Source organism: Balaenoptera acutorostrata, chromosome 8, assembly GCF_949987535.1.
Source record: "Balaenoptera acutorostrata chromosome 8, mBalAcu1.1, whole genome shotgun sequence".
NCBI lineage: Eukaryota > Metazoa > Chordata > Mammalia > Artiodactyla > Balaenopteridae > Balaenoptera > Balaenoptera acutorostrata.
Window position 1 is genome coordinate 56,055,650 of NC_080071.1, and position 15,383 is coordinate 56,071,032.

A 15,383-nucleotide genomic window follows, 5' to 3' on the forward strand; every position below is an offset into this window, starting at 1 on the left:
CTACGATCATTTCTGTAAAAGTAATAATTATGTATCTTTATCTATACATTCTTAAATACATAGAAAAATCTGGAAGTTTCACCAAACTGTCAATAGAAATTCTTGGGATGGGGTTAGGGAGACACATTGATGGGGGTCATGGGGGAATCTCTTTAATAATTTTTTTTTTTTAAGAATTTCATTTATTTATTTATTTATTTTTGGCTGTGTTGGGTCTTCGTTTCTGTGCGAGGGCTTTCTCTAGTTGTGGCAAGCGGGGGCCACTCTTCATCGCGGTACGCGGGCCTCTCACTATCGCGGCCTCTCTTGTTGCGGAGCACGGGCTCCAGACGCGCAGGCTCAGCAGTTGTGGCACATGGGCTTAGTTGCTCCGTGGCATGTGGGATCTTCCCAGACCAGGGCTCGAACCCGTGTCCCCTGCATTAGCAGGCAGATTCTCAACCACTGCGCCACCAGAGAAGCCCCAATAAGGTAATTTTATTCTACAGTGAGCATGTACTAATTTTACAATCAAGAAAAATTAAAATAAAATTAGTTATGGAAAACTTCTAGGGACTCAAGAAATAGTTCACAGTAATCTAAATGTTGAAGTATCCAATTTAGATCATTTTTATGCCCTGGGGACAGGCAGCCACCTGGTCTCCATGGATACCTCAGAGCAATCCAGGGTACATGTATCCATGTGAGAGCTGCCCACAGTGGTCAGCCTGAGAGGTCCACCCACGGAGCTGATCCGGGGAAATGTGGGAGACAGATCCCCAGACTTCAAAGAAGTCTTTGTCCCGGACAAACACTACATTGCTCATGTCCTTCCCAGCCAAGAGTCGGAGCTCCATGTTTACCAGCCTCAAATATGCCAAAAATTGGATAGGAAAAGAGAAGAGGGAAAAATACTGGAAAGGATGGAATAGAGGGTCTGAGCTGATAAAGTTTCTTGTTGTTACTGTCATTTCATAAGTCAATTTAAAACTGTAAAAATATGGGTAATTATCTTTGTCATTTAAAATATACTTCTAGAAAACATCATAACTTAGTAGAAAAATAAGAGACTATTTGTTATTTGTTATTCAGAAATATGTTTTATATTAAAGTAGGACCTCTAGATGAATGAATTTCTATCTTATAGTCACTCCCCAAGCCTTTCCATTTTCATTTGCTTGGAATGTAAATTAAATATCTTTAAAAAAAAATTTTATTGGAGTATAGTTGATTTACTATATTGTGTTAGTTTCAGGTGCACAGCAAAATGAATCAGTTCTACATATACATATACCCACTCTTTTGTAGATTCTTTTCTCATATAAGCCATTACAGAGTATTGTGTAGAGTACCCTGTGCTATACAGCAGGTCCTTATTAGTTATCTTTTTTTTTAGCAAATTAAATATCTTTACTATTCATTTGAAGGTTGCAAGTTAAATGTTGGTTATCGATCATTGATTTTTAGTGAGGAAAATAAATATTCATGAGTTTAGACATACGCAGAGCACATCAGAAGGGATGATTTATGCAGCATTATCTAGGCATTCATCTGAAATCAGTTTTTCATTGCACAAACAAGAATAGTTATCTTATTAAGTTGCCTCAGAAAGTCTGTGAGCCCAAAGGTCAAAAACCTCACAATGAATCATCCTAACCTATCACTTCACTCTTCCTTTTCAAACTTTTATTTTTAAAGCTTCTGTGGAAAAAAACATCATTTTGAACTTTTGTAACCTGCTGGACAGCACCTGAGGCAGCTGCCTGTGCAAAAGGCCAGAACAAATGCCTTCTGATATCAGATTGTGTCTTCATTTACTTCTTTCCCTCTCTGGCTCTGACAACACAGCTTCAGACAACAAACAACGTGATTGAACCGCAGAGGTAGTCTTTGCTTATTAACTTAAAGAAGAAAAGAGTCTTTTGGGTTTTTTCTTCAACGATCACCTTACCAAAGCTGAATGCTTCTGGAAAAAAAAGTTATTATAAAGAAGTAATAACCCTGACTAGAGAGCAGTCAGAGAAGCAGAGAAATGCTGCACAAAGTCCAAACATCAGAGCCATTTAACAAAACAAATAAATAAACACCAAGAATGTTCCTCAGCAGGTCTTAAGAGCCAAGTGATGTCCCCATGGGGGACGGGCATTCCAGGTCCTGTGGTGTGGTTACCCACTCTGGAGGACAGACACCAGGCCCTGGGGGTGTGAGCCTCTGGGCTTTTCCCAGAAAGAAACCAACAAACAGGAGGAAAGAAAAGAGCTTCCTGTTCTTGTCCCTAAGGGCATTTTTTTTAAAAAGTTGAATGGAAGAACTCGCAGTTCTCACATCTGCAATGAATGCAAAGAACTGTCGGCTGAGAGAAGAGAATGCCAAATCATCCTTTTACAGGGATAAATAACTCTCTGCCAAATGCATGCGACTCATAGAGTAAATAGAATTCAAGCTAAAAAACATTTTAACCTGTCATTGTTCATACAGAGAAGAGTAGTTGAGAGTTCAGTCTCCAGTGTTAGACTTCCTGGGTTCTAATCTCTGTTCCTCAACATACGTGCCATGTATCCCAGCATAAGTGACAACCTCTCTGCCTCAGTTTCCCTATCTTTGAAATGGAGATAATAATAGCACCTCTTTCTCATGGGGTGGTTGGAAGGATTTATGTGGCGTGCTTAGCCAAATGCCTGGCACAACGTGAAGAACACTCAACCAATGTTAGCTTTATCATTATATATAAGTTATGTATTATAGCCGCTATATCCTCAGCATTACAGGACCCAGGATCCCACTCAACCCACAAGCAAGATGCCAGGCCAGCCAAGAATGAGATAGGCTCTGAGACAAGCTCCTTGATCACAGAGGACAAGACATAAGGTCTCTTTCAGCGGTCGTCCCAACTCAAAAGTCTAGCAAGAATGTCCAGAGAGGGCATGGAAGTCTTAGAGTCCACAGGGGTGGTTTTTAGAGAGGTCAAAGCAGCCAGCAGCACCCCCAAGACTGTTGTAAGCACACTAGCATGACACAGGTCTGGCCCGCAGAAGACTGTTGTAAGCACACTAGCATGACACAGGTCTGGCCCGCAGGGATGGACCTGTAGGAAGGCAGTGCTTACAAGGTGAAAAACTGCTCTTTCTCTGATCTGATCACTAGTGCTTGAAATTGCTCTAACAGGGAACAATGCTTTTTAATGCCACAGAGCTAAGGCCTGGTGATGATGTTCACATTAAATTTTTTAAAATGGATACCAAATAGCTCCCTAGTTTTGTTTATTTTTAAGGCAGTGGACACTGTTTCTGAAAAACAGTTGAGAAATACAGTGGGATGAGGAAAGTGTGCAGAGGAGAGATGCTAGGGTCCCTCCCCACCTCCCCTTGTTTACTTCAAGCAAAACAAAACAATTAAAGTGGCCTTTCAATAAAGTGAATGACAAAGGCATATCCCATATTTCAAACTAGAATTAATGGGTGTTGTGCAGTTCATTTTCATTTACCTGCATTTGCTCACTGGAAATCTGTTGGGATTTCTTTTCTTCTATAGTTTCACTGAAATGCTTATAAATTTCCTGTGCTTTGCTGCAGATATTTTGCTTCCTCAGCATAATTCCCCTGGCTGGTCTTCCATCCAAATGTCAAATGTGCCTAAGACATAACTTAGTACCACTAACAATTCAAGTGTATGTCATCCAGTATTCTTACAGATGAGAAAAAGATAGGTCTAAAAATATTGACTAATGCCAGAATTTTGAGAACTAGAAATGTGGGTCAACTAAAGATAGTTTAGGAACTGCTGGATTCACCTGGAATGTCAGCATAAAATCTGAACTAAACCTGTTTTTTTAAAACTGCCTTTAAGATTTGCTAAAATAATAGAAGTTGTGTTGTCAAAGTCAATCCACTCACAGATTCTGGCCATGACCCTCTAATAGTAACGTGAGCCATGTTGTGAAGTGACACTCCCTAGTACTTTGGTTGCAGAGACAACCCAATGGTTCAAACACACCTTTATTGTAAGCCTGGGAAATTACTAGATTATGTGATTTTCCAAGGTCTCTATCAAGCCTGTGATTTTATGATCCTTTGTATCATGTACATACCTGCTTTTCCTCTGAGTCACTCATTTTTCTTACCTTTGCCCAAGTAGCTTAACAAGTTTTAACTTATGGAACTATGGCAAATGCAAAAATTTTAAAATAATTCAGATTTGCTGCTAGAAAATGTCTGATACTTATTTTTATTAGTTTCAGAGTGAAAAATGCAGGATCTTGAGCCTATATAAGTAGATCATTTCCAGTTTCAAAACTCACATGTTCTTTGACTGACTGGGAATTGACTGTGAAACTTAGTGGCTCTATGTCCTCACTCTTAGGCTGAATTGGTGATGACATGTCTAAGAGCTTTTAGCAAAGTTCATCAAAGGACAGTATAAACCCAAGCTTAATAAACTCTAAAACAGAGCATCATATTTCACATTCAAATGACTGACAACCAAACTCAGTCACACCAGGAAACTGCTCCAGTAATGACACAGCAGAAGAATCTCACATACCATTCTGAATGAGGGTTTGTGACCGTGTGAACCTTCCGTGGACAGCTGTCATGTGCAGAGGACTTTTACCATCTTTACTCTAAAAAATGAGAGAGAGAGAAACAATGGGCCAGTGACAGCAATCTGAAACATTCCTATGGACATTACCAGCAATGCTCAATAAAGTGTATGTGATATCGCAAGTTATTGCCTAACTTCACATTTTTTTTCACATTTTTTTATTGAAGTATTTACATGTGATATCACAAGTTACTGCCTAACTTCACATTTTTTTATTGAAGTATTTACAATGTTGTGTTAGTTTCAGGTTTTCAGCAAAGTGATTCAATTATACATATATATATTCTTTTTCAGATTCATTTCCATTATAGGTTATTGCAAGATATTGAATATAGTTCCCTGTGCTATACAGTAGGTCCTTGTTATTTATCTATAACATCACATTTTAAAGAAGGTTCGAGACGTGGAAATTATTCTAGAGAAGAAATGCAAAATTTTTAGTTACACGGACAATTTTAAACTACCCTGGTTTAAACTGAGGAAATCATCCAAAACATTTTTTCATCTCCTGTGATCTACTGGTGAAGGTTTCCTTCAAGGAGTTTTATTTTTCAACTTTTAAAAAAAATTGAAGTATAGTTAATTTACAGTGTTGTGTTAGTTTCTAGTGTATAGCAAAGTGACTCAGTTATACATATACAGTATATATTATTTTTCATATTCTTTTCCATTATACAGTAAAATGGATAGTATATGTATAGTTTATTACAGTGTTTTTTTCACCTTTTGTCTATAGTACATGAAAAAAAGACAAATGATGTATTAACTTGTTTGGCCCTGTTTGACCTGAAGATGACTAAACTGCTATAAATCACTGCAACTCTCAAAATTGACCTGAAATCCTCCACCATTCTCTACATTCTAATTCCACAGAGAAACACCACTTTCGATTATTCCAAAAGAGAAACATTTGCTTCACTTAACTCATTAGAAATCATAGGATTAAGATATGCAAATTGCCATGTTAATGATTATCTGGGAATATGCGCTGAATTTATACATCTCTTTATTATTCAAGATATAAATGATGGCATTCTCTCTCACAGATTAAGCCAAAAGATGAAAAATGTACAGAATCCATACATTAGTCATCATTACACCAAATACCAAAGTCCTACATATTTGATTAAGAAATAATCATTTACAGAATTTCTTCTAAAAATAGTGATACCCAAACGAAAATATTACTGTTATTTTAGACCCAAAGTATCCCCAACTGAGAGAATATATTATGTATTATTTCATTCAGACATTATTAAAAAAGAAAAGAAAAGAAAGACCCAAAGTATCCTCAACTGAGAGAATATATTATGTATTCTTTCACTCAGATATTATTTAAAAAAGAAAAGAAAATAAAGAAATTTATGTAACTATTCTTTTTCTAAGTCTCAGAAGAAACGTTTTCCTAAGCCTGAGGTTAAAATATGAGATTTCAAAAACACAAGTTCATTTTTGTGATGAAATTCAAAAACGTGTGCTTTAAAATGATTCTTTCAAAAACTCTACAATGGAAAACAAATAATCACTTAAATATTTCTCAGAGTGAACCACAGACTACCTGCATCTGAATCACCCAGGATTCTCGTTAGAAATGTGAATTCTGTGCCCTAACCCAGACCTAAACTGAATCAGAATTGATTTCATTTCTAACTTTCACAGCACACTAAAGTTTAGGAGCCACTGGAATAGCTTATAAAACCACAAGGTTTAACAGAAGAATATTATTATATCCTATAAGTCTATTCCTTAGACTTAAGAAAGGAACTATGCACAATCTGTGCCAAGGAAAGAGTTAGTCAGAGTGGTAACTGCATGTTGAGTGAAGTAAATAATCATTATAGTGAAAGGTTCTCAGGTTGATGGGGAAAAAAATAGAAAAAATAGGATTTTTTTTCTCTATCTTAATCTTGTATGGTTATAACCTGAATTAGAAAAGATTGAGAAAGGAAAGGAAGATGGAAGTAAGCTTGAAGCTTTACTGAAATTATATCTTTAGGGAAAAGGAGCATTAGTCAAGAAAATAAGGATATGATGCCATCACCAATCATAAGACATATGATGGAGAAGAGCTCCTAAAAGCTTTCCGATTCCAGAGCCTGGGTCTTAGCTGGGATAAATGCAGACAATTCAAAAGACTAAAAAGTCTGGGAACCACTTAGGAATAAGGAGTTAAGACATACTCCCTCCAACAAAAAAGTGATGACAGTCCAAGTCTCTTAAGGAGAGAGAAAACAGAAATTGCAGAGTTGACATTCATTTGTCCCTAGATGGTGCTATTTCTTTAAATTTTGCTCCAGTATTTTCTCTTAAATTTAAGATGAAAACATAACTTATTAGCATTTAGTTAAATATATAGAAAGCCTTAAATATTTCACTGTTTAGATAATATCTTTATAAATATTTAACCAAGCGCTTTTCCATGCCTAGAAAAGAGCTTAAAGGCTAGGAGTAACCACCAACCTGGTGGTCACTAACTAAATTGCAGCCAGAGAGCCAGAGCAGAAGTCACCAGTTTCTACAGTATATAGTTTACAAAGCTGGTCCCATTTCAAGGACAGCAAACACCATACCCTTTTCCTCCCTTGGAGTGCTTGTGCTTTTGGTAAAGGGACAAACAGAGGTGACCAAAGTTAGGTTAAATGAAAAGGATGGCAATATGGTCAATGGTGATGCTTGCTTCAGATCTACCCTTGCAGATCTTTGCCTGAGTTCACATACCACTGAAGACAGACCTTAGCTGACTTTTTTTTCTCACTGGGATACGGGTGGAAGGAGGTTGGGAATTGGGGACAGGAAGCATTAAGGGTACCATAGCAGTCATTTTTGGGCAGCTTTGTTTACATGGTATAGGTGTAAAGGGAACTCATTTCAAAAAGCCATTGAAAACCAATGAAGGTCAAAAGACTAGTACTTTTTATTTAGCCTTTACAAGTTAGAACTCAGAATATTCAGGTTGAGACTGAGGATCCTACTGAGTTTCATTATCTGCCTGAGAAATTTTTCACATGGGGGTGGGGTCGGGTGGCGGGGAACTTGCCATTGCTGCTGCTGGCCCTAGAACTTCAGATACCAAACATTCCCTGAATGCTCAAAGAAGAAATGATCAATTATCCCACTTATTCAAAGCTTTGCTTTTAGAAAAACTTCATTTCTAGTCTCCTTCCAATTCTAGGTGCATTTTCCCAGAGCAGATTTAGGGCTTGGAAAATTTTGTTACCTTGAGAACTTGCTTAATAGCTCTCCTATTGACTTATGGTTCAGCCATAAGTCATGAAAGAAAACCAATGAGGACTAAGACTATTTTATGACAAATATTAGTATTCTTTCAGGGAAAAATTCACCATCATCCAAGGAAGATTAATCCTTGAATTAATGAAGCGTTTCCATTCTCAGAAATCCATTCATTCTTTTCTTCCACTTCTAATGCCTTCTTTCCTCCTCCTCCCATAAACCTTCTCTAAACTAAAATACATAGTTACTCCCCAGGAAGCGGAAGGCACTGTGTTCTCTGTGGCACAGTGCCCCCTGGCGCCACAAAGCTCAGGGGCCCTGGTGGAGGGCAATAAAGTCTCTATGAAATAAATATAGTCAGAAACCCCAAAGGGCTTCCTAATTCAATGGAAGAGCAATCTAATACCCTGGTGTGCAAAAAGCCATATACAGTCTAATTTTTTTAATGCTTCTAAAGGTTGGAGATGGTACGTGGTTAGCTCAGACATTCACCCCCCTCCTTTCCTCACTTCCTCTCCTAAGATCCAAGGGCCATGTCGCTATTACTGCTTACTCTTGCCTATTCCAGTTTCATCCGCAACCTCTGCAATGCAATTATAGAATATAACTTGGTCCTCGTACATAAAAAGAAGGGAGCTGGTCCACTGCAGTAAATGTGTGATGGGCTTCAGTTCTAGTCTCTTAGGGTTAAGTGATCTAAGGGCCCGTGCACAGAAAAGAATTGAGACCATAGGCAGGCGGAATGTTAGGCAGGCAATGGTAATTTCTGAATCTATCTTTCTAAGTCATATCCAGCATGGCCACGTGTTTACTGTCTTTCTTTAATGCTTAGTCTGAGTGCTTCCAAAAAGAGCCTTGAGATGCTACAAAAATTACAATGTGGTCTCTAATGGAGAAGGGAAATTATTTCATATTTCCTCATGCTCTTCCTATTTGCAAAAAAAAAGTAAACTTTCAACAGATTATTGTAATAAGTATTGTGTCTCTATTATTTTATAATAATTAAACTTTGTGATATCACAATATTCAAAATCAAGGACAGGGCCATAGTCAATCTAAGCAAAATGAGGGACTGTAAAATGCATGCAGGACACATAGCCTTCCTCCCCTCTCCATCATCTTGCAATTTCTCATGAAGACATCACTTTTTGTGTTTTGTGAGGACAGAGGAAAACATAATGAACACATGAGTAGGTATTGGCTACATTTCAATCTGCTATTTTCTTCTAACTTTGGAAAATCTAAACAAATACAAATTGTCTTGCAATCTACAAACACTTTCAAAATCCAAGGGCAATGTGGTGCAGAGAGATAACAACCTCCGGTCAGACTGAATGGCTCCACGGAAATGTTAGATGATCCATGCATCCAGAGTTAACTAATAAAGATTCAAGAGAATTAGGATGTAGACAGAGTAGATGGGGAGACTGAGGGAGAAGGCTAGATTTGATTCAAAATCCCATTTACACGGATTAGATAATACATAAACCCAAGTCTCAGACTTTTTTAAAATGGTGCTTCTTATACTCTATTGATGATTAGCAGTCTACAGGAAAAAATTAACTATTAAAATTAAGTAGCTATGCTTTCCATGTCCATTTTGTGGGGGAGAAGAGAAGGCTGCCATAAACCAAGGCACCATACCTAGTTGAAGCCTCTTATCCAATCTGAACTGGCTGCTAGTCAGTTACCTGGGAGAAGTAGGTAGGTATGCCAGAAAGTGGCCTTCTAACCTCAGCATCGGGCACTCTGAAAGCATCAGTTGGCATGCTTTACAGAGGAAATGGAGAGCATCAGATAACCCCGTGAATTAATTAAGGCTGGTAAAGAGAGATACTTTATCTAACTTCAATAATGTTCCTTCCTCTGGAGGATCCACAGGATGTCCCTCAGACATCAGGATGGCAAGAAAAGTGTCACAAGTCTTGGGGACATTGACGGTTGAGCCACCTGTTTGCCTCCTGTCCTCCACCACCCTCCTCTTAGACTTTAACCCCACATGTTGGCTCTTTCACCACCTTGGTTTCTTTGTTGCTCCTAAAGACCTTCATCTTACCTCCATGTAGGACCTTGGATGGGGTTCCCTTACAAGATCTAGAACTCTGAAATTCTTTTCAGCTAGTTTACTTTTTCATTTCTGCCTGCTTTCTACCTTCATGAAGACACTCCATCCCCTTCATTTCCTTCCTATCTTCCCTAACTCTTCTTTTTTCATCCGTTTCTCTGGCTCTTCCTCCTCCTGATCCTAAGAGTAAAGGGTTACTGGAGTCCTACATCCCCTTCTCTACTCAGGCTATGATGTACTCTCTCCATGACCTCATCATCCTTTTCTCCCAGTTTCAACTATCAATCACCTCTATGTGAGTGAGACAACCTAGGTGTTTTCTTCTCTTCTCTACTGCTCTCCCATGCTAGAGAATCACATTTCGCACTATTGGTTTTCTCAGACTGGCTGTATCAAAGGCTCAAAATCAGCTTCTCAAGAACTAAACTCACTGGTTTTACCTTCTAAGCCTACTCTTTCTCCTGACATCCCTTTTAATAACAATCATTTATGGAGTACTCACTCTGTGGCAGGCATTGTTCTAAGTAATTTATGTGAGATAACTTGCTTAATCCTCACAACAGTCCCATGAGGAAGATACTACTGTTTCCCTAATTTTACAGATAAACAAACAGACACACAGAGAAGTTGTTTATGATTATATAATTATTAAAAGTCAAGGTAGGACGAGAATCTAGGCAGTCTAGACCCAGAACTGGACGGTGAATCACTATGCTGTACTACCTCTTTAGCCAGATTTCAATTCTTATACTCATCTTTATCTCCTCCATCTCTTGTCCAACGAAATCCCAGCGATTTCCTTTCTGTGAAGCCTCTCCCTCCGTTGGCTGTCCCCATCCCCCTGTCCTCATTACCTCTTATCCAGACCCATTTCATTGACTTCCAGTTATCTTCTACTTGTCCCCTCCCTAGGTCCACTATATCTGAAATTTTTTTTTTATAAAAATGAAAATAGCTTTTTTTTTCTTTTGGATATAAAAATAACACATGCTTATGGCATCACAATAAGAAGATTAAACCAAATATATTGAAAAGAAACTAAAAACCCAAATCATAATTTTGCCTCACTGGAGTGATAACTGTTGCTAGGATACTGATGTAGATTCCAGATATTTTTCTCTTTCTGTGCACATACATAGACACATACTTTTTGAAATTATAAAACTGGATCATATTTGCTTATTGCATTTTAATTTTTCATTGATTACACTGGGCATTGCTAGTCTTTTTGATACTTGCCAATTTTAAAGGCAAATATTAATGTATTAGTATTATAAAAGTATTAGTTTGCATTTCTCTAATGACTACTAATACTGAATATCTTTTCATAAGTTTAATGGATATTGTATTCTCTCTCTTGTGATGTGCATTTGCCCATATTTTCTAGTAGACCATCAGACTTTTTCTTATTGATTTTTATGAGCTCTTATATATTAAATATGTTAACTCCTTGCTTATACGTATATTGCAGAAAAATTTCCAAGTTGCTCCCCTTTCAATTTTATGTTAAGGTTTTTGTTTTTTTCTTTTTTGTTGTTTTGTTTTATTATATAAAAGTTTAAAATTTTTATTTAGTCATATATACATTTTTTTCTTTATGTTTTCTGTCTCTGGTTTTCTGTGGCCAGATTACTGTTTCTAATGCTCAGTTCTGATCATGTGGCCTCTATAATGATTAGTGGACCCACACCCTATAGAGGCCCCAACTCCTTGGCCAGCAGATAAGTGCTCATTCTTGGTCAGGTCACATTTCAGCTTGTTCCTGGCTCCTTTCTTTCATATGATTTGTACTCCATTCAATCACAATAAATAGCTATTCTGAAAATTTGTCCCATATTTCCCCACTATTATAAATTAAATGAAAAAATATAAAAGGACTTTAATAGTGAATAGAGAAGATCATTAAAATAGACTGATCCAATATTCTTGAAATTAAATCTTGGAAATAACAATTTTTCAAAAGCAGAGACAGAATACACTGGGACCTTGCTTTACAATTCCTGTGTGCTTGGGAGAAGGGAAGCTGAGGATGTGAACAAGGTCACTTGGCATACATCAGGATATTCTGCTACAATCTAAATGCATCCAAGTGATGTAACCTGGATCATGAAGGCTACCTGCAAAAGTTCCTCTTGGTTATGTTACAGTGAGCAGACTGGTTACCTAAAGTTTACCTATCGAGACCTCTCAACTCCTTTGCTTGCCATTCCATGTATCTGGAATGTCCTCTCTCAAATTCTCTCTATCCCTCCTCATCTCAACTGATATCAATCTTCAGCTCAAAAGCAATCTCTAGTTTTGACGCCCAAGCAAAAAGCAAGTCAATACTTGCTTCTTATAGTTTGCAGCACTTTATTAATCTCTCACGCCACTCATGACATTCTCTCTTGCCCCATGATTATCTGAGTACATTATCTCCTTGCCATATCGTAAATTCCTTGAGGGCACCTTAGAGTATACACCCAGTACCAAACAGAGGGCACTAGGTAGTCCTCAGTAAGTTTGCTGAGTAAAGGAATTACCATTAAAACCAGATTAATATCATATGATTGAAGCCACTATCTGGGGTTTACTCCAGGAAGCCATTTGAGAAACTCCTTGGAGGGCCTTGCGGGTTGGAAACAGACCTGAGATCATTAGGTTAGGCTTCCTTTTCATGCTCAGCATCTCTGCCCTATCAGCTCAACATTCACCTCAGTATTAGGATCTCGGCCAAGTCAACATCCCTGAGACCCAGTATTTGCTCCCGTATATTCACTAAGCTACCAAGGGCACGTGGCTAGAACCTCAGTGCCATCCACTGGTACCACCACTCCTGCAGAAGTTTCCACATCATGCCAATATAGGGTAAGTCCGCAAGAATCAGGATGCTTCGAGTTACAATTCACTAATTGTAATTTACAGCAGGTGAGTTTGCTCAAACAGAGGCTCAACGCAAAGGTATTTCTCACTGAGAAAGGGAGACCGAGAGAGAGTCATACCTGAATGTTAACATCCGCCCCGTTGTTTACTAATAGTTCAAGACACAAAGCACCGTGTGTGGAGGCAGCAGCAAAATGCAACGGGGTGAACCCGCTGTTGTTCGGCTGGTTCACGTTAGCACCGTAGTCAGTCAGCTCGTTGACTACAGCATCCTGCCCGTTGTAGCAGGCCAGGTGGAGGGCCGTATTTCCATACACATTGATTTCATCAATCTGCAAATGAGTCCAACATGGGCGATTAAAAGCACTGAAGCCAATTTACTCCATTTGCCACCGAAAGCCTAATGGCTGTGCTGGAGAAAGGAAATACCCATCTGTCAGTGTGATCATTCAGAGCTTACCCTTGCCCCAGCGTGATCATCCTGGGAAGGTTTCTCACGCGGAGGTAAAGATCAGCAAAACGTGAAAGTGACAGAAAGTGAGCTGGGAGGAAGAGTGAGAGGTTTCCACTCGTGGGAAGATATCTTTCAGCTAGGGAAGGGATAAAAAGGGAAAGGCAAAGCTGCCTCAAAACGCCAGAGGAGAACTGAATCGGGGGAGCAAGAAAAGAGCCCGAATCTCAACAGTGAACAGAAGAGGAAAGGGTGGGAGGTGCTCAGGGAGCTGCTGTGGGGCCTGAACTCAGAACCCGCTCTGCTGTCTGACACCTCAAGAGGCCACATTCTGGTGGCTGGGCTGTGGAGCTGCCCTGGTTATTTAGCCCCCAGCTCCCTCTTGCTCTCCCAGACCTGCCCTGACTGCTGTTATCACCATCTCACTATTGCAGCTTGGTTTTCCTTTCCTCCGGGACAGCCTCACTACTGCTCCTGCCCTGCTACCTAAGGAGAATGGGGTGAGGCCTACTTCTCCAGCTCAGCATGTTCGTCCTGCCATTCATTCATTCATTCATTTCTGCTTGGAAGCCACGATTTAGAAGGCTAGGTTCTAAAGGTGGGATGATGAAACCTCGCCAGTCTTTTAAAAACGACTGGTGGATATGTATCATGGATGTTAAAATATTTCTCTATCTATATTGATATAGAAAGTTAGTCTGTTTCTGGCTTTCTACGACTTAGCATATGCCCCATTGCCCTTCATCAGTTGCCCATGTAAACTCAAAAAAGACAGGATGGTAAGAAATGAGGGGGTTTTTTTTCCCCTCTTGAATTAAAATGCAAACAGGATTTAATTTCAGAACAACAGAAAACCCACAAAGACACAGGATTTAATTTCAGAACAACAGAAAACCCACAAATGCACCATGGGGTGATGCCTGAATCATAGCTCACCTCCACCCCCAGATTCAGGAGATGCTTGACAACGCTGATCTGCCCGTTGGAGGCCGCAGCATGCAGGGGCGTGTAGCCCTTCTTATCCTTACACGTCACTTCCGCGCCGTGGTTAACGAGCAACGCCACAACGTCCAGGTGGCCTGTAGAAACAAAGCAGCAGAAAACATCGTTAACCTTTATAGGACAATTGGACAATTCATTCCACCTGAATTATCACCATCAGCTTTTACTGCCGCCAGCATTTTGCTAAGCTGTTTATAAAAAGCTGCTTCATGGCAAATATCCAACAAATATTTAGGGAGTACGTACTATGTGTCAGGCATCACGTAAGTGCTGTGGGAAGAAAGAAGATGATTCACATGTGAGCCTTCTCTTTAAGGAGATCTATGCCTGTTTACAAATAAATAATGAGGAGGTCCTGCCAATATGTTAGAACCAGAGACTAAAAAAAAATCATGTTAAATGAAAGCAATGCTTTTGAAACCAATTGCCATTCTTCACTGAAAAGTCTAACAATGACAATTTGGTTTGGAAAAACTAATGAAAGAAAAAAGATCAATTAATCAGAACAACTCCAGATTATTGTTAAATCATATGAAACTGCTGCTGTTTGACCCTTTTTTGGGCCCACAAAAATGTTAACTTCATATGGTTCAACTTCAAATTCTCATGAATTACTGGCTAAACTGAAAACCCTTCTAGTTTCAACTCCTGTTGGCATATTTTCTAGAATATCTTCCTTTGTTCTCTATCTTGCTACATATACAACGATAAATGTATCTGACCTTTATTTCCTGACTAAAGATTGTTCGATGTTTCAAGATCATTGCTCTAAACATTGTTGATAACTGAAGGGTAGAAGATGAGTACTGGCCCCAGGGCGTAAAATGTGTGTGTGTGAGAGAGAGAGTGTGTGTGTGTGTGTGTGTGTGTGTGTGTGTACAAGAGAGACAGAGTTTTGTCTTGGCTAGTTTTATGAAGACTTATATACAGAAAAAAACTAGTTTGAATTACTGATGGTGCTATCTTAAGCTCTTTGTCCTGGTTTTGTCCCTTAGTCCCTAAAGATAGTCATCTGTATATGTGTTCCTATTTGTATCCTGATGACACACAAAAATGTAACTTTACTGCTTTAAAGCAATTCTACACATATGTTTTAGCCATGTATCAGCAAAGAACAAACGTGAAACTCCAGGTTCTTTGAGTCCCACGTCACACTAGCTTAGTGTGTGCTCTGCCTAAACATCATGTGGCAAA

The 15,383-nt window shown here is 38.9% G+C and overlaps 1 protein-coding gene across 3 annotated transcripts in view; it reads right to left on the bottom strand.

The window, feature by feature from the left end:
• The window catches only part of ANKRD44 (ankyrin repeat domain 44), a 326,656-nt gene that overhangs the window by 112,195 nt on the left and 199,078 nt on the right, over window positions 1-15,383 (bottom strand). For all 3 annotated transcript variants that reach the window (XM_057551441.1, XM_057551440.1, XM_057551439.1), the window contains exons 7-9: window positions 14,124-14,266; window positions 12,856-13,068; window positions 4,519-4,597 (exon numbers count right to left, since the gene is read on the bottom strand). In XM_057551441.1, coding sequence (XP_057407424.1) covers window positions 4,519-4,597; window positions 12,856-13,068; window positions 14,124-14,266 — 435 coding nt within the window. The remainder of the gene's footprint in view (window positions 1-4,518; window positions 4,598-12,855; window positions 13,069-14,123; window positions 14,267-15,383) is intronic.